Source organism: Syzygium oleosum, unplaced genomic scaffold (genome assembly GCF_021117445.2).
Source record: "Syzygium oleosum isolate NSW1041296 unplaced genomic scaffold, Sole_v2.1 Sole_v2.01, whole genome shotgun sequence".
NCBI classification, from domain to species: Eukaryota; Viridiplantae; Streptophyta; class Magnoliopsida; order Myrtales; family Myrtaceae; genus Syzygium; species Syzygium oleosum.
Window position 1 is genome coordinate 5784329 of NW_026607485.1, and position 26333 is coordinate 5810661.

Here is a 26333-nt window from a genome sequence, read left to right on the forward strand (position 1 = left end):
AATTAAGTGTACTCACAAGTGCATCCATATGATTCTTTTCATTCACGTCACGAGAAGAAGGAGAACTCTTTTATTAGACATCCTATTTTTAATTATTAATCCCTTCGTTAATATTCATTATATCCATCAATTTCCTTTTCAAGGATGTTAGAGATGAAATGCTTTTGCAAGCACTCAAAGCCCTTGATGTTTGCACTTTCTTGGATATTGGAAAAGAAAGCAATAATGCTCAATCGTGTGAAAGCTGATTGTAGATGATTTTGGCAAGAGCTGTCTGTCCAATATCATCCATTCCATGGATATTGCAGAGAAACCTTCCACTCGTGGACATACGTTTGCGACAATAGCTAGGGAACAAGAATGTGATACAAATAAGATAATACAAGGAAATTTGGGGTTGGCTAAATATGCAGAGAGTCGGGGACCAGTTTGGTAGGATTGGTGAATAACAACATTGCAACATCACTCTCTTTACCCAAAAAAAAAAAAACATTGCAACATCACTCCAGCCTGTCAAAGTTGATAATGCAGTTTTTTTAACACCTAATCCATATAATAAGGTTCATCAGTGCAATAATATGGATGGATTCTTCCAAGTTTTTCAACACCTAATGTATAAAATAAGGTTCATCAGTGCAGAGAGTTGGGGACCAGTTTGGTAGGATTGGTGAATAACAACATTGCAACATCACTTTCTTTACCCAAAAAAAAAAAACATTGCAACATCACTCCAGCCTGTCAAAGTTGATAATGCAGTTTTTTTAACACCTAATCCATATAATAAGGTTCATCAGTGCAATAATATGGATGGATTCTTCCAAGTTTTTCAACACCTAATGTATAAAATAAGGTTCATCAGCAATTCCGTGATCCTTCCTTGATTTCTTTTGCTGTCCTCATCGCGGTGGTTGAGAGCCCCATGTAATAGATCAAAATATTCGGACGGTCCTAGATCAACATCATTGCACATTTCTTTCAAACATTTGTTCACGTGGCATGAAGTCTAAGTCTTAAAAAAAACATTAGAACAAGAGTCTAAACTCGTAGACTTTGATTAATATAGAAGACTTGATTCCTGTTGGTTCTCAAGTATGAAAATTCTCTTCTTCAGATGATTTTTTTCAAAGATGCGGCTCTCGACTCCATTGGTTAATGCTTTTGGATATGCATTATTAAGGGAAAAAGAAGGCGAAAAGAAAAGAACTAGCTCCATTTCTATTCATTTGAAATTAAGTGATTTGCCCTGTGAAACATCTACTGATTGCCGTGCAGTTGTGGAGTATCTAATGGGCCGAGAAGAAAGCCCATGGATTATTGGGAGTATCATTGAAGACTGCCGAGCTTTGCTAGCCCATTCGGAAATGGTGATAGTCGTCCACTGGCCCCGAGAACCTAATCAAGCCGCTGATCAGGTCGCCAAGGCCCGCCGAAACAAGACTCTCCCCATCAATTGGTTGTCTTTGCCCCCTCTTACCCTGTGGAACATTTTATGTTCAGAAACTCAATTGTCTGACCCTAGTATGGTTCGTTTCTTCGTATGAACGAATGAATGTGCCTTTTCGGCCAAGGATCATTTTTCAGATATAATTAAATATCAGTTATGTCAGAATAAGCGCATTTGGTTACTGGGCAGGTGCAGGGGGTTTCTCTTTTTCATGTGCATAACTATAGCACGCTTTCGGACCCTATTCCAGAATCTGTCTCAAGTGTGTGGCGGCTTAGGAATGTAGTGGTGAATGGACTAAAATGCAAGATAATTTCAAGTAGATATTCAAGCTTGAGATTGTTTACATACTAGAGTGAGAAAATAAAACATGCTGTGGGACTAGTCTGCACCCACATTTCCATCTATTGATAGACTAGTCCAACGCCTGGGACGCTTAGAACCTCGTTTAAATCTCGTGCATAAACTATTGTTTGCTCATCTGGTCGTTGAAAAGAAAGCGCCTTTTACCATATTTATTGTTATGATTCAATCACATCATAAAATGACCAGATTCATTGTTAAAGCGACCAGGGGAATGATTGGAGCTTTATTTCTGGATTGGAGCTTTTGTATGATTCAATTCCAAGAATTTCGTTGCCCAAAAAAAAAATTCCAAGAATTTCATATGCTACATGAATCGAAATGTCCAACATGTAATTCCGTTCAACAAGTTGGGCGCTGAAAACAGAACTAATAAATTAGATTGACAGCACCCCTAAAGACTCCTTATGATTTTGGAAGAAATGATTCGATCCGGTCCTGATTCTTCAATTTAATCACTCTTCTAATTACTTCAGCTGCAGAATGAGCCACAGCTTCCTGCACATAGACATAGTTCTATGAACTTTCTTTGGAGGTGCTTCTACTTGACCAGCAAATCACCTAGGAACGTCTCGGTTTATAGTTACAATACAAATGTTTGACTGCAGAGTCTTTGCATCGACTTGACATGAATTATAAATATTGTTCATTCATTGAAATCACCAAGGCATGGTGCATTTCTTTGGAGAAACAGGAAGTAATGAAGACTAGCGTAATGAATCCCTATCACATGGTCCTGAGACCCAATCTGGATCTTATCATATCCTTCTGCATCCCCTACCATTTCTATTCGGCCTCACAAATATTTCACAAATCCAAGTACCTCTTCAGGATCAGCATTGCTATTGGCTCCTGTTCCTCTCGCCACTACTAGATGCCACTTTTCCTTTTCTTGAGTAATCCTCGACAGCAACAGTCCACGCCTACATAATTAGAAACTTAGATTGAGGACCGCATGTTTAATCAAACTGGACAGATTATTTTTATTGGGAGCGACTAATGGTTCTATACCCTGAAGGGACAATTACTTTGGCTCAGTTGGAGCTCTTCTCTTCCACTATTAGTTAAGCCAAATTGAGAAAAAGTAGGCATGTATAACCGAAAATAGTTGTCTTTTGAAGTCGAATTGGCCTTTCACCGATGTTACAGTGCTTCATCAATGGATTGAAGAGATGAACTAAAAAAGAGAGAGAATGGAATAGTGAGCCTGCAAAAAGAAAAGGACCTTTTTTATTGCCAGGAAAATAATATCCATTCAGTAAGAAATTGTTTGACTACACATAGGTGCAACTTCATAACATAAAAGAGCCCAAAGGGCTTGAGGAGGATGGCTTTTCTACAATGGGTTTTGACAATCTAGACCGCCACATAATTTGCTTCTCTGTTGCAATGGACCACTCTTAAATCTGAAAAGAGACTCAATTGGGCTAATTTGCTCTAATTAGACAACATATCAGATCATATTGATCTGAGTGTTGTTCCAAAGTAGCTTCTAATCTCGATCGAAAGTATTCTAGGGTTTCCAGCAAAGCAAGCACTTCAGTTTGCGCAGTAGAGGATACCTTGATCATGCGCGCAAAACGATCGACGTGAATGGACTGCAATCCATATCGGTTGGTCCTGTTTTTATATACTTGAAGAAAGGTCGAGTCTTGGGGAAATCGAAGGATGGCATATGAATGGACTTTCACTTCTTTCCACGCCAGAGATTTTCTGATTTTTGCTTAAGCGGTTATGTGCAAACTTGGCACAATGAAAACTGCTAATAGATATAAAGTCATGATATGTTTCAAGTACCAAACTCACCAAATCGATAATTGTACATACCCTAAGTTTTTCTATTTTTGGAGCACATCTCTCGAATGAATAATGGATGAACACCGCAAGGGGGAATCATCTCATGGATCATGTGGATAGGCATTCAAATTGGGATTTACCAAGAAATTCTAATGCATGAAAAGAGACATACAGAAAAGTTCACTGGAACTCTTCAGTAAGTATTAGTTCTTGAAGAGTTAACTCTAGCAAATGTCTTTTAAACTTGGGAAAAATTACCAAAACAGTCCTAAATCTATTATACGTATGCCAATTCAGTCTTTTAACTTTTTGATTTGGCCAATTTAGTCATAAACATTTTGTCAATTTAGTCTTTTCGGCCAATTTTTTTAGGAAAATACTGACATGGAAAATTTTGACGATTTTTTAAATTGTTTTTGAATTTCTTTATTATTTTCATAATTTTTTATTTTTATTTTTTTTCCCATTGTGGCCAATGAGGGTCGCTAGGCCTTGCCGACCGCGAAGGCCCTGAGCAGGGCAATCATCAGATCTGAGTGAGGCCCTCGCTAGCCGAAAAGACCTCGTCAAAATCTAAGCGAGGGCCGCCTCACCCGCGGCCAGCATAGATTCATATTAACGGGCTTCGCCGACTTGATGCCATTATCCCAGCCCAGCAAACATGGAAAGCTTTTGAGCAATTTCACCAACGGTCAAATACAGACCATAATAATTAAGAAAATATTTATCCCAAAAACTGACAAATAATCGTAATCCCCTCTCTCTGCCCCTCCCTTCCGCCACCACCGTGCCGCTGTTCAATCGATCTCTCCCGTAGTTACTCTCCTCCGCTGCGCTAAAGGTGGCCTCGCCATGGCATGCAACAAAAGATGAAAAGAGGATAGTCATTAAGGAACTTAAAAATCTTTTAAATTATAGTATCGTTCATTAGAGGTAATATGTCATTGGGAAAGCACCGTCGTATCAAATAAGCGAAATTCATAATTTTTACTATAACTCGATCTCAATTTAATTATCATCAGTTGTGTATACAATAGCAAGAACCATCTTATTTTCACAAACTTCTAAGGAGAATCAATTTTGGGAGTAATGGATGTCTCTCTCGGTTAGAGAGTCTATAGAAATGGGAAGAGACAAATTATGCACCTTGCGCTTGTGCATGCAATCTTGAGTGTTATTAACTAGAGTATTCGTATTTCTATTCCACTTAGCTATATTCTAGATAAACTAGGACTATTATATCGAACAATTTTAATTCGCCTAAGATATCATTTTACCATGTATCTTGTTATCACTTTGCCTAGAAAAATTTTGTCAATCTTAATTTACGGTACCACATTTTCAATCATGAGATATTTCTATTTATGACAACTTCTGAATACACAATTAATTGCCTATTTTTTATCAAATAGTATGAGCAAAGCTATATTTCAAAGTCCAAAATCAAAATTCAATTTAATTATCTAGCCGATCTTGATCAAAATTGGAAAAGAAAAATTGATCAAAATATTAAAAATGTTTATTTGTTAGAAGCATGATCAAATGTTAAACATATTTATATTTAGATGATATCTAAATATTAACAAAAGATAAGCACATAAAAGGGCCAAAAAGGGAAACTTCTTGTTGTTCTACTCATACTATGAAGAAAGTAATTAATATAGATTGTAAATTTAATCTCATATCAAGTCGATTAAAACTAAGATATGTTTAAAACTTTCCTCTGAAAAAATCTGATATGAATCTGAAAGTGAAGACGGTGTAAATGAATTTTCAACACCCATCTTGCAATTCATATTAAAATGTAAAAAGCTCACAAGAAAGCACAAATCAGCGATGTTTAACTTTAAAAACCTACAATTTTATTCCCAAAAAACACCCACAATGTCAAAATCAGCTAGATAATTAGATTGAATTTTAATTTTCAACTTTGAAAAGTTTTCCTCAAACTATTTGATAAAAAAATAGGCAATCAATTGTGTGTTCATAAGCCATCATAACTAGAAATTTTGAACATTCTATGTAACTTTTGTGATTAAAAATATGAGATTATAAATTACAATTAACGACCTTCTCTAGGCAAAGTGATAATAGGATGCATGATAAGATAATATCTTGTTGGGTGCAATTTGACATTTTATGTTGTGAAACTAATAAGATAAGAGAGACGATAGAAATTAGTCAGTTTTGTGGGTTAGCCTAATAAAAAAAAGGAATAATAAATTGAAGAGAGAGAGAGAGAGAGGGGACGGTATTTTGGTAAGTTCATGGGGGAAAAAAAGGAGTGCCTTAGCCAAAATGAGGCTGAAAATAACGCAGCCCAAAAAGAATAATGCTCTTGAAATTGATTTGACTAGTCTTTAATGGGTAAATTAGCGAAGTGCAAAACCCTCAAAAGAGAATAAATATAACAAGACAAAACTGGGAGATAGAACAAAAGACAACATGTTCCCCCTCGGTGAGCAATCATATGGCCCTTATAAAATTAATGGCGCAATATAATTAGCCTCCCAATCCACCGCAGATTGGACTCGGAGCATGTAACTTGAAAATCGCTTCCACATCGCAATGATTTATCTAAATGTCTTTCAAATTTGATGAGGCTACTTTTCCAAAGACTCGCTACACAAAGTCTCCAATTTTTCCAAAGATTTAAGTAGTTGGCTTTGAATTTCAACTAGATTACTATGATTTCCTAGTTGAAACTTCTTAGCGTGTTCAAATTACTTAAATCAAGTAATATCTCTCTATGGAAGGTCCCGAAGCCCTAAATAGGTTCTCCAAACGGTAAAGGCCTTGAGTCGAGAAAGGATACCAATAACTTGGTGATAAGGCAGTCACAAAAGCATAGGACAACTTCGGACTCCAGCTTGCTTAGCCTCCCATCTTTCACAAGCTCTCAACGCCCTTGAGTTTGGTAGTTTCTCAAATGTTTTCAAATGAAAGTGACAATCCTCATAATCGTGTGAAAGCTGAATATAAATGATTTTAGCAATAGTTGTCTTTCTAATGCCACCCATCTTACGGAATCCAACAATCCGTGTTTTACTTGTTGGAGCGCCTATCATTTCCATGATCACAACCACATGTTGGTCGACACTGACCAAGCAAAATAAGCCTTTTTCAACTCATTGAAAGCCATTTGGGCAAGTTGGTTTGTGAATTCACCTTCTCGCCTAGTGTCTGTTGGAGGTAAAAAGAAAAAGGAATTAAAAGATTGTGTTGAACCAAACTATGTTCCGGCGTGACCAAATTAGAAACTGCAAATCTATGTGAAATGAATTTCCTAAATAGTTCAATTCCATTGTAGATGAATTAGCCTTTGTACCGAGCGTTAATGAATAAGGACCTGTACTAGAAAAATGTGGTTTGGAACTTGAAGGTTCAACGTGGACTTACGAAGAATTTGAATTAAGATCAAACCGTGCTGCTTTTTGAGCGTGATTTATGGGATGTTACTTCAATAGAAGAAACCCGAAGGCACACTCTGTAGGTCATCAAATTAAGGTTCATCAGCGATTCCAAGATGCTTCCCTGATTTATTTGCTATCCTAATCGCGGTGGCTAAGAGCTCCCCATGTAATTAATCAAAATATTAGGACAGTCTTGGATCAAAACCGTTTGGCATTTCTTTCAAACGCTTGTTCACATTGCATAATGTCTTAGTCTTAAAATATGCAAGATAAATTCAAGTAGACAGTACTCACCCTCACTACACCAAGTGGGTATAGCAAACCCATGCACAAACGCAATAGCTTCATGGCATGCCCCGGTGGAACTATTTTCTCTACTTTATCCATGATAATTCAGGTATATACATCCGATTATGGTGATTTAATTGCCAGTGTAGTTACTGAATCAACCTATATCAAATATCCTTCTTTTTATCTTATTTAATGTTGAATATTTATTCACATGCTTACAGAGAACATTAAATTCAACCCAATTATCCAATATATAGTATCGAACAAAAGCACAAAAGCATGCAAATTTATTTCATCATATTGCATTTGGTCAATGTAAATCATTGAAGACGTACGCATCTTTGCTTTCTCTAATTGACATAGATTATGTGAAAGATTGTCCAACACTAATGTCGGGACTAATTTCTAATTTTCAAATTAGACTATTGTTTTATTTTATCTTAACATAGAATGGTCAGATGTGTAAATTTTGGAACTGAGACTTTTAATTTTTTGGTCGAAAGAAACTGTGAGACTTGAACGGTTAGGTAATTAGTTGCTTTTATAAGGTGAAACAAAGAGCGCCTTGGGAGACCACTTCTCAATCTGTGATATTACCATCTACTTCCGGCACATTGGCACATAAGGGAGTTATGCAGATTGACTGCCAAATCAAGCCATCCTGGAAAGAGATGATGACCTTGTCTTGCATCATTTCCACTGACAACCTCTGCTGAATTTTAACTTTAAAGAGGTATACAATTATATCATCTTGGATTTGACATTAACAATGATCTGATCGGCCTTTGGAACGAGAGGGGTAAGCTTTTACCTTCTTCTGATATGCAGGAATTATAATTAGTGAAAACCTGAAAATTTTAATTTCCTTCGTCGTTTCAAAGCACATATCGTCAATTATTACCATTCAAAGCACATTGTGCAAGAGATCAACTAAGTCCTTGAGACTGTATATGATAAGCTAGGATTTGTACATTATAGTAGAAGCCACAGTATAACGCCAAAACGTTGGGACCTTTACTTGGTGAATTAGTTGTCAATTTCACGCATTAAGTGAGTTAGCCACAGATTACCTGCACAGAAATACCCTGTAAATTTCTGTTACTTGTTGCCAAGAGAAAAAGCTCAGGCTGTCATATAGGACTTTTGTTGAGGAGCGGTTCTCCGTATCAATGTTGAAACCTAAAGCTCCATTCGTAGTATAACCAACAAGTGAATGAAAGAGCTTCTATCACCGATTAAATTTTGAATATGTCCTTCATTGCTAAAAGTGGAAGAAAGTCAAAATTTACAGTGTATGAATATCAGCTTCAAATTAGTACGATCTAGCAAGTTTCGAGGATCTCACAGAAACGACCAACGTGTAAATTGACAAAATTAATTCATATGAATGAAGTAAAACTAGCATAAATTTGACTTGTCTTTAATGGTAACTTAATTCACCAACCAAAACCATTAAAAGGGAATATATCTAAACCAATCAAACTCTTGAAACAGATCCAAAGAAATCATGGTCCCATTTCAGGTAGAAAGTGGTTGCAAAAACGGCCAGTAATTAACTATACAAGGTTACAAGGATATCAGATTTCAAGTCCACTTGCCAAATAGTGATTCTCATTTAGGGTGCGTTTGGTAGGGACAAGAATACTACAAGTGCCAAAACTTGTGTATGGCACTCACTTTGGTGCCAAAAGTTTCCGCTGGCTCACTTAAGTGTCAAACTTTTTGAAAAACGATCACTTAAGTGTCATTTTGGCCGAAAATTCGAGTTACATTTTTTTATTAATTTCTGAAGCCGATGTGGCTCGCTGGAGGATGAGTCAGCATGTACAGTCAGCATTTTTTTATTATAAATAATTTTTTTTCCTTTTCTTTTTTTTCCTTTTCTTTCTTTTTTCCCTTCTTTTCTTCTTTTCCTTTTCTCCCCTCGTCAGCCGGTTGTCGGTGGCCGGCATAGCCACCAGCAAAGCCCGAGAAGGGCTGGGCAAGGGTCGCTTCGTCCAAATCTGGCGAGGCCATCCCTTGCCGACGACAGGTGAGGCCGCCCCTCGCCGGCCATGGGCAACTTCGACCTTGCCCAGATCTGACGAGGGCCCGCCTCGCCTGTCGCCGGTAAGGGCGACCCTCGCCCAGCCCTCCCCGGGCCGGGCATTGGCAACCGGTCGGCGAGGAGAGAAAAGGAAAAAAAGAAAAGAAAGGAAAAAAAGAAAGAAAAGGAAAAAAATTATTTATAATAAAAAATGCTGACTCTTCCTCCGATGAGCCACATCGGCTTCAGAAATCAATAAAAAATGCCACGTGGGATTCCGGCCAAAATGGCACTTAAGTGAGCCGGTGGAAACTTTTGGCACCAAAGTGAGCGCCGTACACAAGTTTTGGCACTTGTAGTGTCCTTACAAGTTTTGGCACTTGTAGTGTCCTTATCCCGTGTTTGGTAACTTCCTAAATAGTGACTGATTTTATTCTTTTATTCCCGGGAACAAAAATCTATTTTGGTAAATTTTTTGTTCTCGGGCACAAATTTGTTTCCGGGCACAAATTTGTTCCTAGAATCAGTTTGGAAACAGAATCAAGAATAAAAAGTAAAAATTGATTCTTGATTCTGGAACAAAAATCATAAATGAAAAAGAAATTTTCTTCTTCTTCATCTTCTTCTTGTCCGGTCTTCTTCCTGGCCTGTGGCCGGTCGCCAGTGCCAGTGACCTGACCATTGGCCAAGGAAGGGGAAGAAAAAAAAAGAAATATTAAAATATGCGAAAATATTATTTATAAAAAAAATTATGCAGTTACCAAACGCATTTATGTTCATTTTCTATTTCAGGAATAGAAATTTTGGGCAGTTACCAAACGCTTTCAAATGCTTAGAAATTATTTCCGGGAATAGAATAAAAAAAATCATTTCTGAGCAGAAATTATTTTCGGGAACAGAATGGTTACCAAATGCACTTTTAGTATAAAGAACACGATTCTAGGAAAGACAATAGTGAACGTCTGCAGAAATGACATAGGGTAGTAAGCAATTTTGTTTAAGTTTCAAAGCTTCCTTGACGGCAAATCTAGTTGTAAATGCAGGACCTTTCAAGAACGGCATGCACTTCTTATTGGAAAATACTCCTCTGCAGAGCATGTCTTTTAAATTTTTCAAGAATTGGCCGAATCTCCTAAGCAATGCCAGACGTTGCATCATTTGAACCTCTTCAAGTTGAAAAGGTCAGAGACCTCATGGATGTTATCCCTCTCTACAAAGTATTATCAACTTACATCAAGGAAGACATGGCCTTCAATCCACAATTATTCCAGAGATCCATCGGTGTTCTCATCGACCGGCAAGATTCAACACGTAAATAAGATAAACTTGAGGGAAGCCTTGGGAGGCACAGCAACTGGCACCCGAGTTCTAGTCTTTCGGGTTGAGAAAGCTAACTAATATCTGTTGATAAGGTATTTACAACAGCAGAAATTTGGTCAAAGACTCCAGTTTATTTAATCTCACAGCTCACCATGGCATTGGATCTTCTACAAGTTGACCTTTATCCACGGGGTAAGCAGCTGGTTAAATGGCCGAATACAAACCATTTGGAATTTCCAGTTGCAAGTTATCACCATGTGTTTGCATCTATTTCTTCAAGCTTTTGCTGCATCAATAAGGCACATTGAATTGGGTAGCTCTTTAATGAGCGTGTAGGAGATATCCAACTCAATTTAGCGATTGCTGATTGCCATTTGAGTCCGGAAGCCTCTCTATACATTCTTACAAAGGCAAGTATTCAAGGCTTGTAAGAGCTCCAATTGACAAGGGAAGTGGTGGAATTATGCTGCTTCTGAGAAAGAGCTTGGATAGAGTTGTCAAGTGACCAATGGAAGAGATTATCTTAAATGATGAACAATGCAAAGCACCGATAATTTCTGATTTTTTTTTTATGTTACCCATGAGTGCATTCAATTAATTCTTCCGGTCAACATCATCAAAAAGAACCAGAACTCTTTTACTAGATAGCCTATCGTTAATTGTCTTGATCCCTACGTCAATATTACTTATTTCTGTCAATTTCCTTTTGAGGACATCGGAGATGAGTTGATTCCACGAGTGCTCAATGCCCTTGAGCTCTGAAGTTTCACGGATGTTAGTAGGAAAGTAATAGTGCTCAAAACCATGTGAAAGCTGATTGTAGATCATTCCGGCAAGAGTCATTTTTCTGATGCTGCCTGTTTCATGAATTCCAACAATTCATGTTTCCTGTGTTGCAAGTGCCTATCATACTCATGAGTCAGAGTACCTTGAACAACATTTCCACATCAAAAGATTTTCACATCAAAAGGTCCATGAACTGGTGCAAATGAGACTACCTGGAACACCACTTTAAGCGCACAATTTTTCTCACTGTCCAGACAAGCCCTTCAAGTGTTTCCTCGTAAAGGAACTTTTGAGTACTGATGAGCAAGTTCTATTGCATATCAATAAAGAGAACACTTTGACAAAAAATAAATAAATAAAGAGAACACACTTTTAGATGAATTGCAAAATGAATTCCTCTGCCCTGCTTTAATGATTTCTCTTAAAAAGGCGAACAATTCAACTGAAACTTCACATCAAGTTCAACGGATTTAACGATTTCATCATTAGGCAATGACTTCCCGCGCTAATCTTCAAGTTTCTGTCTCTCAACAAATAAATACACAGTTTATCACCCCAAGATTGTGAAAGCAAATTTAGTTGACAGTAGCCTTCATTTTCCTTTATTCGGCCTTCATTTGTACAGCTGCCCAATTTGCCACAGCTCCCTGCATAAAAAGATTTCTGCATTGAGACTTTAATTTCCCTCGGCAACATTAGAAAACGGCAAAAGGGCAGTCATTTGAGATGGCTCCCTTAGAACTTCTTGTTAATCTTAAAACCTAAAAGAATCCTCTAGTATAGCTTGAGGTGAATGGAAGGGCTTCTTTTATAGATAATTACCGAGGCATGACCATTTCTAGAAAATGTAGGCAGTAATGGAGATCATGCAAGAGTCCATTCACACGAGTTCTGACCCCAAGTGAGACTTATCTTATGTCCTACACACCGATAGTACTGAAAGTTAGCCTTAACTCCAAGATGATTTATGATGCATTGGAGATGCTAAATAGTTCTCCTCTCCTGTCGCATATGGTAGATGTGCTGCACCAACTATTGATGCCACTACCCAAGTGAAATTCGTCTTTCTTCATTTTATAACTTCTCCATAACATATGCAAATCCTAGTAAGAGGTACACCTTTCCTTGAAAATAAATTGAATACAAGCATATCAATACAGATGGTCTGTCTACTTCACAGCTGCAAAAATGAGTTGATTATTATGTAAAGTTACCGTATGAGAACCATAGTTATATGACCTTCCAACACACATTCCATCTAATTGTTTACAGCATAACGAAATTATCTCCAATGCGAAGCGAGGTCATCAACTTCGTAATATGTGAAACAGCAAATCGACAAGGATCTCTAATAATTTGTTACATACCAAATAAAAAATTAAAAATGATACAATCAACATGCGTACCTCCAGCTTGGAAACATAAAAGCAAGGAGAAACCATCCAAAGAAAATATAACTAAAAAGCCAAACCAAACTAGGAAAAGAGAATAAATATTTGTGCATAATTTAGAACCCCCTGGTTGTACGGAGGGATCATAATTTCAATATCTTCATCAAATTTTCAGTCATCTTGTGAAAAGGTAAGTAAAAAGTGCATGTGAAACTTCTCTTTTCATATCCTGTGAAAGAATTTGATTGCAGAAATGGAAAAACATTGGGTGTCAGATGAAATATGATACCTCTGTTTAAACTTTGAACACAAGGAAACAATTTGTCATCGTCGATCAAAAAGCTTTCAGGAGAACGTGCACTTATTCCACGTCTTGTCCCTCCCATCTGGCGTCTTCTCCCTCGTATTCAAACTCAAATTCGGCATTTTCTCCCTCAAATTCAGATTAATAATCTTCTTCGTCCCATTCGACCCATTTGTCCGGCATCATCGAGCCAAGCCAAGAGATTGCCTCCACATTTAATTTCTGGCAATGATTTATTTTTAACATTTTGTGGTACCTTCAAGCTTGACAGATCAAGCAACTTTTGTAAAGATTCACAAGAAAAAAATCCCCAATTTTCCAAAGATTGTGCTAGTTCGCCTTAAATTTCAAGCAGATTAACACATTTACTTATGCCAACCTTTTGCAATTTCTTCAAGCTTGACAGATCCTACAGCTTCTGTGAAAAATTCATTGGAGTAAACCTCCAATTATTTGAATCTCAACCAAATTATCGTATGTCAAACCTTTTAGGTCCCTTCAAGTTTGGCTAATCAGGAAACTGACGTAAAGATCCACAAGGATGAATCTCCAATGTTTTCAAATATTGTGGTATTCATCTTGAATTTCAACTAAATTACCACATTTACTTATGGCAACCCTTCGCAGTTTCTTCAAGCTTGACAGATTAGGCAACTTTTGTAAAGATTCACATGAAGAAATCTCCAATTTTTCCAAAGATTGTGGTAGTTCGCCTTGAATCTCAACTAGATTATCACATTGATATATTCCAAGCCATTGCAATCCCTTTGAGTTTGACAGATCAGGCAACTGTCGTAAAGATCCACAGGAATAAATCTTAAACTCTCCCAAAGATTGTGGTAGTTTGCTTTGAATCTCAACTAGTTTATCACAAAATTCTACTTCAAGACTGCTTAGTTTGTTTAAATTGCTTAGATCAGGTAGTATCTTTACCTGTCCAAGCCTATTAAGCACCAAATCTTGTAGGTTCTCCAAATAACCAAGGCCTTGGAACTCTGAAATTGAAGCGTTCCAAATCTTGAGAGTTGATAGGTTCTTCAAATTCGATAGATCCTCCATCGAGCAAAGTGACTTGCAACCGACCAAACGTAAGGAGGATAAACTTGAGGGAAGCCTTGGGAGGCGATGCAGGTTAGAGCCCTCGAGGTGAAGTGACTTGAGTTGAGGAGGAAGGCTAACGTCTGTTGGTGAGGCGGTCACACAATCAAAGTATAGGTCCAGAGATTCCAGATTGCTTAAGTTCGTCATCCACCATGGTATCGGATCTTCCATGGGCCCATAAGATTTCCCATCAAAATCACAAGAGTCAAATCTCAGATCCAATTCCTTCAAATTAGTAAGGTTTGAGAGATTTGGAAACGTGTTCATGTACAGCCGATAAAGTATTAATTTGATAAGACTTTCAGGAAGCCTCGGTAGTGCGCTTATTTCCGCACCATGCAATCTCAAGATCCTCAGGGATTTATTCCCGTAGATGCAATTGCCAATGTTCCCATCAAAATGATCGCCACTGTATCTTCTGGAGGCTTCTATTTCTTCGAGCTTCCCAATCGTCCAAAGGGCATCAGGTATTTTGCTTATGTGACTATTCCACATCTTCACTACTTTCAAATTTTTCAAATTTCCAATGGAGTTGGGGAGTTCTTTGATCTTCCACGTGTTGGATATATTCAACTCAATCATCGATTCCAAATTTCTGATTGAATCCGGAAGCCTCTCTAATGATACACACCCGCCTAAAGATAGGTATTCAAGGCTTGCAAGATCTCTACCCAGCTCTTTTGGCAGCCTCTGAAGATGCCCACAGTTGCTTGCATCCAAGTAAACTAAGTGTATCAACTGATAAATCGACTTATCAATTTCGACTAATGATTGACAGCCGCATAGGATCAAATGTTCTAAATTTGAATGAGCTGAGAAGTTAGGGGATTTTTTCAAGCCTTGGCAATTGGACATATCCAGAACTTTCAAGTTCTTCATCACCTGTACAACAAAAATCATGCAAATATTACTTTCAAATCTAATAAGACGAAATAATGTGTTGTCCAGCATATAATATACCTTAATGTGGCTCCACCCATTCCAATCATCTGTAATTTTGCTCCAAGATAGATTAAGAATAACCACATCCTCCATGGAGAAATTTGTAATGTTAAATGTTGGGGGAATATCATGCCAGGAAAGCCATCTTAATTCTGGAAGGAGATCTAAATTCTCACTAGTTGGAAGAACATTTGATGGCGATTCGTGCCAAAGAAGCTTCTCTTCTGCACAAAAATTTTCCATCGAACCGTCCAATTCAAGGAACTTTAGATCTGATAGGCTCTCAAAGCCCTCATAGGCAAAACGATACTGCCGTTGATGGTCCAACTTGAGACAAAGAGCTTCAACTTCTTTTTTCCCTTGCCCATAGGAAAAGTTTTAAAACGCATTTATTCAAGTGCATTATATTAAGTAGTTGAGTTCAATACTATCATTCCTGTAATCTTAGAAGAGCAAAAGATATAGGTTGAGGATGTGGTAATGGTGCTAGACAACACAAAAAGAAACTAGGTTTTTTTTAAGGAAAAATCCATAAATACTGGGAATTTATAAAAAAAATTTGGGGGGGGGGGGGGGGTGTTTTACCTTAATTTTACTTAGCAAATCCAATCCTTCCTTAGGATCCCACACCCTACTTTGCTTCTTTATTTTGGTGTTACTTTCTTGACGAACTATTTCTCTTCCGAGGTCTCTAAGTTGGTCATGCATCCACACTCCATTATCCTTTTCAATCTTTATCAAAGACACGTTCTATAGAACTTCCATAGCTTCTTTCGGAAAAAATTTAGATTTTTCCCAGAAATGAACCATAACGTCTTTATTATATCTAATGAAAAGACAAGCTATATCGAGGAATATATGCTTGAGTCGAATTTCTAATGCATCATAACTTATTTTCAGGTTACGTCAAACTTCTGTGTGAGGAACATTTTCCAACTTCTCCAATATGTCATTTCACTTTTTCATTTCAGTGTGAGATAAAAGTGAACCAATGACCTCAAGAGCTAGTGGAAGACCTTTAGCAATGTCTATCACCTTGTTGGATTGGTCGATATACTCATCCAAAGGAGAATCTCTTCTGAAGGCATGTTTGCTAAAAAGTTGAAGAGATTGATTACGGTCCACACCCATAAGCTCATAACGGTCATCCACTTTAAGAACATCAAGAACTTCTTTGTTTCTGGTAGTAATAATAAGTTTACTCCCTTTACCAAACCAATCACGCCCACCTACAAGCGCATCCATATGATTCTTTTCATGCACATCATCGAGAAGCAGGAGGACTCTTTTATTAGACAACCTATCTTTGATGATCTTAATCCCATCATCAATGGTTCTTATATCTGTGCATTTGTTTTTGTGGATGTCAGAGATGAGCTGATTCTGCAAGCATTCAATGCCTTTGCGTTCTGACATTTCGCAGATGTTGGACAGAAAGCAACAACCCTCAAAATTTTCTAAAAGCTTATTGTAGATGATTTTGGCAGTAGCTGTCTTTCCGATGCCACCCATCCCATGGATTCCTATAATCCATGTTTCACTTGTCTGAGCACCTATCATTTCCATGATTGCATCCACATGGTTGTCGACATTGACCAAGTTGTCTGATACCACCATATAAGGCTTTTTCAACTCACTGAAAACCTTCTTGGTAATATCTCTTACGGACTCACCTTCTCGCCTAGTGTTTGTTAAAGGTCAAAACGCAATGAGTTAGAAAACTATGTTCTGACAAGACCAAATTGAAAACTACAAACCTATTTGCAATGTGTTCTCCAAGGATATATTCCATTGTACATAAATTAGCGTTGGTTCTAAAGGTTAATAAATGACCTGAAAAGAAAATGTTGTTTGGAATGAAAAAGGACAAAATTGGGATTGTAATGTTATTTAGGGTGATTTCTACGGTATAACTTCAATAGCATGAAATTAAATTTCAACAAGAAAGAAAACAAATGAAATGCATCGAGTTTTAATGATACAAGGCACAACAGCAGTCACCTGTTGGTCTTTTTGTGCAGGCTCCATCCGTTTATTGCCCCAACTGCATTGAGAGCAGCCTTCCATTGACGCATAGTCTCTTCGTCATATGGCTGCTTCTTTTCATGTGAACGAAAGGCCTCTCCATAATCTCCAGTTTGGTGTCGAACCTCTGAAGGGGCCACATCATAAAAAATAGGCATGATTTTTTGTCTTCTAGTTTTCTGGCACTCGACCATCTGGACTAGCTCCTTGAGACACCATACGCTAGAGACATAACCTTTTGAAAAGATAGGTATTAAGATCTTCGACTGATTAATTGCTTGGAGAAGTTTTGGGCCAAATTCTTCCCCCTCCGGGATCTCTCTGTCGTCTTTATATGTGCGGATTCCCCCATCTGTCAGATTAGTGTAAAGGAAGTCGGTAAAAGCTGCTCGAGTATCTGGTCCTCTGAAGCTCAAGAATACTTCAGTCATATCCTGATGAAGTAGCCGTTTCATGTACTTATGTTGAAGTGTGAGTACCAGAATTGCCTCCTGCTGTTCCTTCGTTTGCAGCTGCATCCTTATTTGCTCCTGATGAAGAGAAGAAGCGCCTCCTGCTGTTCCATCGTTTGCAGCTGCATTGTTATTTGCCTCCCCCCCAGTGATCTCCCTTGATCTTCTCTTCAAGAAAAAAAATTAAACACCATAGCATCAAAAGTATCCATTCCGTGGCTTTCTGTTGAAGTGTGCGCACAAGAATCGCCTCCTGCTGTTCCATCGTTTGCAGCTGCATTGTTTTTTGCCTCCCCTCCACTGATTTCCCTTGATCTTCTCTTCAAGAAAAAGTTAAACAGCATAGCAGCAAAAGTACCCATTCCGTGACCTTCTGTTGAAGTGTGAGCACCGGAAGCGCCTCCTGCTATTGGATCGTTTGCAGCTGCATTGTTATTTGCCTTCCCTCCAGTGATTGCCCTTGATCTTCTCTTCAAGAAAAAATAGAACAGCATAGCAGCAAAACCAGTGGCAGCCAGAGATGGAAAAAGCTTGGAACCCATGATCACGAGTGCGAGTACCGGAGTTACAAATGGAGATCTCAGTGGGTCATTAAACGTAGAAGACGGGATTGGCTCAATGTTGAGAGAGTCGAGGGCCAGTCTGCTAGAATTGGTCAATAAGAGTGTTTCATTACAGCCTGTCAAGGTTGACAAATGCGGGTTTCTTTAATACCAAAGTGGCCCCTCCTAACTCAATTCTTCTCTTTTATCTCCGACCCATTCCGACCTATCAAAATATCAGGATAGGTCCCCATTAACATCATCAGGTAATTCTTAAAATGATGGGCTGCAACCCTTACAGGTGGTCCTGTGATTACTTACGGCAACGGCAAAAATTTCAGAGGGATTGATGGTTCATTACTTCATTTGAATGCGGGTAAATTCTTGATAGTGTTGGTAATATACTTATCACTCTAAGAAGGACCTGTACTAGAAAATTGTGGTTTGGAATGCAAAGGTTCAACGTAGACTTACGAAGTAGGAACGTGCAAGTGTTCGAGTTCACACTTCACAGGGCACAATGCACGCTTGTTTTTTTGTCCCCCTGAGTGCCTTTATTTGAGAATATTCAACTGCAATTTCATAAAAGCTTCCGAAAGAATATTCTCGCAGAATGGAAAAAGGCCACTGTCTTTCATGTGGCATTTCCCAAATAATGGTCACACTGCACTAGCTTTGAGGAAGGTCAAAAAAATTAAAATTAGCAACGTTTCACGTGCCGTGACGGTCTCCAAGACTGGCCAAGCTCATCCACTTCGATAAAAGTTTGTCTCTTCTCTGATCTCAAGAACGAAAAATTGCCCCTTTCTGAGGTTGGTTCTGCAGATTTGGCCCTTCAATCTCCTTTTTGAGTTCATATTTAATTACTGATACACACCCCTTTACTTGATGGGCAAAATTAAAAATCCTGCATTTAGGTGGCTGTTTGCATTCTTGCCCAAGGTTTTCATATTACCAGAAAAACAATGTACTTAATAGGTCCTTCAGCTGTGCTTGCGGGCATGTGTGAGTATTAAAAGGACGGAACGTCATTAGAAGGTCAAGTCGGTGGACAGACCAAGGCTAGCAAAATGCCCTTCCAATAACTCGGACCATATTGATTTTTCTCAAGAAGAGAACGTTGATGTTTTTGCATTTGACATTGCACAGTGCAGAGTTTTCTCGTTAAAAAGGCAAGTTCAACTCTTCTCAGATCTTCAGAACATAAATAATTCCTACGAGTTTTAAATTTCAAGGGGAGAATGTCAATGTATTCACATTATCACATGTCATAGGACAGTGTAGAGTTTTCTATTTGAAAAGGATAAGTTCGAATCTTCTCAGATCTCGAGAACATAAACAATTTCTTCACAATGTCATCTACTCTCGAGATTGGATCAAACTATTAACCAGAGCTGTTCATTTGATCAGACAATTGTAGTTTGAAATCTTGCACGTTTCTAAATGCCGTTCGCCAAAAACAGAGTTTTCTTCTGTGAAATGTAAATTTGAAATATTGCCGATAAGCAAAATTAACCAATAAATTTTTAGTCTAATCAACTGTTTATAAGTTATTAAAAAATAACAATTTTTTCATCCTCAAACCAAGTCGCATATTACCATTTTTCTTAGATTTTATTAGTGGGTGGGTACTCCCGCTAGTAAAATACAAATGGTTATGTACTTTACTAGTAGTTTCGATTAACAGTTGTAACTTATGAACATAATAAATATTTTCCAACTATAAATTCCAAGTAAATTATTAACACTCTTTCAACTTTACAAGTAGAATTTTTATTTGTCAGTAACATACTAACTAGGTAAGTCGATTTACTATATTAAGATGCTCCTGTAGATTAGGAGCAATCCTTTGCTTTGATAAGTGGATAAGTACTTACACTAGTAGATTACAATTGCTTACATGCTTCGTTAGTAGTCTCGATTAACTGTAGTAACCAACATTTTGGTTAATATAAATTCTTAATAGAATTATCAACATTGTTTAAATTTTACGAGTAGCTATGTATGTTTGTCAGTAACATATTACCGAAATAATCAATTTACCAAGCTGCACATTTTAGTAGATTATGAATAGTTGTTTACTTCTACAAGTGGGTGTGTTTTTCCACCTAGAGATTACAAGTTGCTTATATATTTTAATAGTAATATCGGTTAGTGGCTATTACTTCCAAAAGAGATAATTGTTTTACCATTAGTGCAACGTGATCTCCAAAGGCAAAACTCATATATGTATTCAGTATTTTTAAATTAGAGGCATGTAATAAGTCATTGGATAAAAAGCGGGAAATGCTTATGATCGACCTCATGAACCAAAATTCATATGGTCGTCAAACATGAAATTGTTTGTACTTAATTGTATAGGAAATTGAAATTATACAATATTCTGAATCCACGTACAAATTCTTTCCTGAACCACTAAATCAAAATAGACCGAGAGCAAGCATGTTAGAAAGCTTAATCTCATCTTTTTGTGAAGATGAATTGTAATAATGTCAGTAAATGAATAATCAAGATATTATCAATTAATCCCACAAATACTTTACTTCCCAAATGGAATTTGAATTTCTCTCAACTTGCCATAATTTAATATATTTTTTGGCTAAATAATAAGCATTTTCTAAACATTTATCCTCCCTACATAGCAAAAAGTTATCGATTGTTCCACACCGTAAGAGGCCATGGACGCCGCCACAGGAGAACATTACCGCATTCCTTCTTCCTCCTCCTCGTAAAACCCTGAACAAGCCAAAGAGAAAAACCTCGCTCGGCACACAACACGACCACCTCGTTGATTCGATCGCGTCGAAGCCATGCACGTCGCCTCGAGAGCTCGCAGGCTCCACCGCATTCTCAAGCCTCCGGTTCATCTCGGCTCGGCCGGATTCATCCCCCCGAACGACTGCCAAGTCGTGGAATGCGCTCAGATTTGTGCGCGGGCATGTCGAAATCGCAGCTCCTCCTCCTTCTCCTCCGCTGCTCAGTCCCTCGGTTTCGCAGGTAGCGTGCGCTTCTCGTCCGTCAAAGGAATTTCGACGGTGGATTGTGGATGCCAGAGTGATGGTTCTTTGTTAGTGTTGGGGGGGCTTTTTTTTAGGTTGAGTTTGGTGTCTAGATATGAGGGGGTGGAGAATTTGATGATTGATGAAGAAGTCTGAATAACTCGCTCGAGGGATGTGCGCGCCTGGTGTAGTCAAGTTGAAACGGAGGGATGATTATGCTGTGAGGATTGTGCTTGTTAATTGAAATGTCATTTTTTTTTAATTGTGTCCATTGTGCTTGCTTCGTATATATGATATTGGAGACGTGATTGTGTAATGGAATCGATCGTGTCGAATTGTTTCTTCGAGTCGAGTTGCTTCGTGTTCTTGAATGTCGGTTCTGGGTTGAATTAGTTTGTTTCCTTGTTGGTACAAGAGGGAGCTGCATTTCTCTTGGCAGTACAGGGTTTTGATGTGATGTTCGTTGGAATTCACAGGGCCGGTTCATGGTAATAGATTGCCTGCAGCCCCTTATTCAATAATTTTGCGTTTACCGTATTCTTCCGAAGCAAGTGCTGAAAAGGAGGAACCCCCCACAGGTTTTTCCTTTTTCTCCATCTAATATGTGGCTTGACAAATTGTTTAGTTCTTTCTCTGATATTTGGTTCTTGTTATATTACGCAGAGACCGTGAAGGAGATGTATGATAAAATTATTGAATCCGTTAATACGAAAAGAACAATGGCTCCAAACGCATGAACGTGGTCGATGATTGAAAATTGCAAGAACGGAGAGGATACTAAGCTTCTCTTTGATGTCTTGCAGAACCTACGCAGATTTGTCAGTTGACTTCTTGCTCCATTTGAGAAGTAAAGTTTTAATTATTGAATAGTTGATAAATTAACATGTTTTTTCCTTTCATTGCAGAGATTCTCAAATCTTCGAATTCATGAGAATTTTAACTGCAACCTTTGTCGGGAAGTCACAGAAGGATGGGTGCGTGCTAGGGCTCTTGACTTTGGTAAGCTTTATCTACACGAGTTGTGTGCCAAGTTAAAAAATTTTGTATTTTGCTAATATCTTTACCTGATTCCTCTTCTGCATTCGATTGTTGCTACTTGTAGACCCTATCATTAGCACAATCATTTTATTGTATGTTGTCTGTTCTCAAATGATCTTTTTACCTCAAGCCTGTCAGGCTTGGAGAACAAATTCAGTCACTTATGAGAACTTTTGACCACCCCACTGGTAGCAAGTTGTGCTTTTGTGTTTTTTTTTTCCTTGCTCTATCAATTATGTAAACCAGAAATTTGTTTACACAGATGCAACACATCTATTAAGCAAGTGGATGGAAATTACACGACACATATAACATATCCAAGAAATAGTTTTTCATATGTGAATGTGTGAAACCACATTCAATTCAATTACATATAAAATTGTTAAATGTGTATAAACGTGTCTTGTGTGAGTAACACGTTAAGTTGCTTGACATGCTTCAATGTGTTTAAAGGGTCAAAGGGCCTATCATGACATCTTTATTTTTCATGTACAAACTTGTTAACTCGTTTATAACTCGGACATTATTAAGCTCAATCCAACTGTATCAAACACTTATTCTGTAAATGGGTCTTTCCGCACATTGCTGGCTCTCTAAGACTTTGATTTCTTGCATGACACCTCCACTTCAAGTAATTGTATTCATTGTTGAAACTTAGCAAAGAGCATTCACTTTGTGCATATGTGTTTTTATGAACTGATAGCTTCAGTAGTTATCAGTTCGAGCTGATTCTAGTAGTTAAGCTCTTCATGATTTTTAAGCAAAATAAATCAAATCAAACTGTAGTTCCATAGTATTTTGACCACAAAAAAAAAACTGTAGTTCCATAGTATAACTCATGTGAGGAGATTGCAGCAATTAATTGTTACTGGGAGTACATGATATAATTAGAATCTATATTAATTGCAGCAATCCTTGTATAGGCTAAGAATTTGAATTGCATGGTGCCTTAGTCCGTCATGATGGAAACTAAGGGTTGACAAAATTGTAGGTAAGAAGTCCTTATGGAAGCATAATGTCTATGGATTGACCCCTACAATTGGCTCTGCAAACCATTTATTGGTAATGATGACGTGTATCTACATCAAGTGATTTTTTTTTCCATTTGTTTTATTTACATATTTCTTCTGCTAACTTATGGTATTGAAATGCAGCAATATGCTAAAGAGCACAAAGATGCTACCCTCATGCAGGAAGTTATGAGGCTTTTGAAGACGAATAACTTGCCGTTGCAACCCAGCACAGCCGATATTGTTTTCAGGTTCACTTCCGTGCTGTTTATCCTGCTTTCATGCTGTTTATCCTGAGAAGGATGTTATTATCATGTAGTACGCCATTAAAGCATTTAAATATTATATGAAATATACTACATAGTTATCAAGCAATTTATCCAATTTATAAGTGTTTTTTATATATGATTTAATCGACTTGTTTTTATTTTAATCATTTTGTCTGCATTGCTACTCTCAATCTTATAGTTTACTCATGTTATTTGACATCCTTTTTTCCATGGAAAAATTTTGCAGCATTTGTTATGATACAGACAATTGAGGGTTGCTCACAAAGTATTTGAAGAGATTTGTCAAGGTTGGGGTGAAATTGCATAGAGCTGCATTTGACATCTGGATGGAGTTTGCTGCAAAAGCAGGTGAGAAACACTCGCTCTGTCTCCCTTTGATGCTCTCTAGCCCTTGTCCCTCAGCAATTTATATTTTCTTTTTCTTCCCACAAATAGTTTTCTCATCCAGGTCCTGCCACTTACTACAAAAGACAGGATGTGCTAGAATATATTCTTCTGTACAATGATTTCTTTCTCTCCCTAAACATAAGGGTAGAAATAAGTAATAAAAAGAATTTTCACTACACTGTGTCTTTCAACGTCTTTGTTTCTTTATTTGTTATGAGATTTTGCTTCTATATCCTATTTAGTGGTTTGACGGAAATTACCTTTTTTAGGAGACATTGAATCTCTATGGAAAATTGAGAAGTTAAGATCTGAGTCCATGAAGCAGCACACCGAGGGCAGTGGGTTCTCATGTGCGAAGGTAGTTTGCAAACACAGACTGTTGAAATCACAAATATCAGACCCTGAAAGCACTTGGTCTTCTTGCATGCGAAAATCTGATCATGGGAAAACAGTAAAGTTGAAATAGATATCAGTACAAAGTTCTTGGTAAACCAGCTGAGAGGTCTATGGCCAAAAAAAGTGAGAGTTCATGCTTGAATAAACCAAATTTTGGCTCACACCGTAGGACATGAAGCACCCATGGGCATGATAATATTCATTGTCAACACACAAAGGAGATATGACTATTTTTCTCTATTTGGAAGCATTTATTGTGGCTTTTAGCACTCCGGGGTAAGATTAAAATTTAACTGAATGTCATTTACTTGTTTTGTGGTGAACTAAATGGTTTTATATCCAATGTTTTGTGCAGGGATTTAGGAAAACCTTAGGAGGCTGCTACAGTGATTCATGTCTTGAATCAGGTGCTTCACTTCTCAGAGCATCTATAGCTATTTTGATATGCTCACCATCTGGCATGATCTCCTAGCTCAAGGACTTGTATCCTAAATTACCTCCACCTTTGAACTAGTCCTTTAATTTTCCATATCCTGTTAAGGAATAAAACAATTAGTGGAAGACATACTGAATTGTCCCCCATAATGTGCTCAGATAAAATTACTGTGACAGATCCTCTCGTTGAGGGTGACTGGTTGATTTGGGTTTCATATTTGGTGCTTGCTGTAGTGTTTGTTTAAAATTACACAAGTGAGTTCCATGGTCCTAATAGTGAGTTCGAAAGATCATCTTAGGCTCCTGAAGTAGATAAAGTTGGAAATACACCTACATAGGCTCTGTTTGTTCAGATGTCGCTTCTTAGTTCTCATGAAGTGAATGCCTTGGATTGATGCCAGAGTTTACCTGATGCTAAGAGGTCCAGCATTATGGTTGAACTTCAAAAGCTTGTCAGCGAGTGGCCTGTCGAGGTTATCAAACGGAAGAAAGAAGATGACCACAAGGTACTTACTTTGACTAAATATCCTTATCACTTTGGGTAGAAGTAGAAATATTACTTGTTTGTAGTTATATATTGCTCTGGTAATATTTTCCCAATCATTCCTGTTGCTAGTTGTATATATGTTGCATTTAACTATCTCTGTTTTTACAACCTCGCATTTTCTTCGCTCTTGTAGGCATTGGCTGCTACTCTCAAAGCCAATATCCCGGCCATGGTTAGTTCCTTATTAAACACAGGCTTGGAGGTGAAAGTGAATATGGAAGAACTAACCACCGAAGGCACCCTTTGTTAAAGTATGACAGAATTGGAGATTGAATGCACTAGCTGCAGATCTGTCTCCTATGTGGGCCATTAAGGTTGCCATGTTAGTTTCAGCCAATTCCGCTGAGAAGCAAGACAAGTGCGGTAATCATGTCTCGAGCAACCAGCATCTGAAGTTCTCTTGTGAAGGTCCCCGAACCATTTGAAGTTCTGCTCGTTCTTTGATTTGAATGTTATCATTCCTGTACTTTCGGATAATGATTATTTTCTTTCCCCAAAAAGTAAGTGTATCTGAGAGAATAGGTGCATCATCAACAATTGAATTCTGGGAACAATCCTCAGATGACTAGTTTTTGCAGAGAGGATCTTTTGGCTCACGCATTTTAGATGGACCAAATTGCCGTTCAGAGACGACAATAGATAAGGTGTTCCTTTCATTTTCAATCTGATTTTGCAGCCTATTCTATTATATTTATGACAGAATTTCGCTGTCCAAAATTAAGAGAGTGCATTTAATCCCGACTCATTCGATGATGGCATACAGCGACCGCCGTCGCCTCTTGATTTTATCAGATTGAACTGTCCAATCGTGGTGCCAAAGATACAGAACCTACATACATCACTTGTTAGTAATGGGTAGTCAGTAGCAAGCTCTGATTCACAAGTTCCACTTCCACGTTTAGAGGAGTTGTCATTAGTTTATTCTGTTTCCTCTGTCCATCTTCAAAGCCTGTTGGTGCATATAGTGGTCAACGAAAAAATAAAAACAATGCTTTCCGTCTCTGCCGATTCATTACACAACAATTTTACCTCAG

General features: G+C 37.8%; 1 protein-coding gene and 1 pseudogene across 1 annotated transcript; both read left to right on the forward strand.

Moving 5' to 3' along the window:
• The window catches only part of LOC115694238 (uncharacterized), a 79098-nt pseudogene extending 53379 nt beyond the window's left edge, over positions 1–25719 (forward strand).
• On the forward strand, positions 20931–21962 carry LOC115662198 (uncharacterized). Its single transcript, XM_030584373.2, has 3 exons — positions 20931–21194; positions 21673–21774; positions 21860–21962. The coding sequence occupies exons 1-3, from the start codon at positions 21008–21010 to the stop codon at positions 21931–21933; spliced, it is 363 nt and encodes a 120-aa protein (XP_030440233.2). The 5' UTR covers positions 20931–21007; the 3' UTR covers positions 21934–21962.
• Positions 25720–26333: the final 614 nt, after the last annotated feature.

Excerpts from the sequence above, each read along its gene's own strand:
- LOC115662198 (XM_030584373.2), top strand. The coding sequence starts at position 21,008 with ATGCACGTCGCCTCGAGAGCTCGCAGGCTCCACCGCATTCTCAAGCCT. Across the intron at positions 21,195-21,672 it reads TCAGTCCCTCGGTTTCGCAG|GGCCGGTTCATGGTAATAGA; the intron begins GTAGCGTGCGCT and ends TGGAATTCACAG. Across the intron at positions 21,775-21,859 it reads AAAGGAGGAACCCCCCACAG|AGACCGTGAAGGAGATGTAT; the intron begins GTTTTTCCTTTT and ends TATATTACGCAG.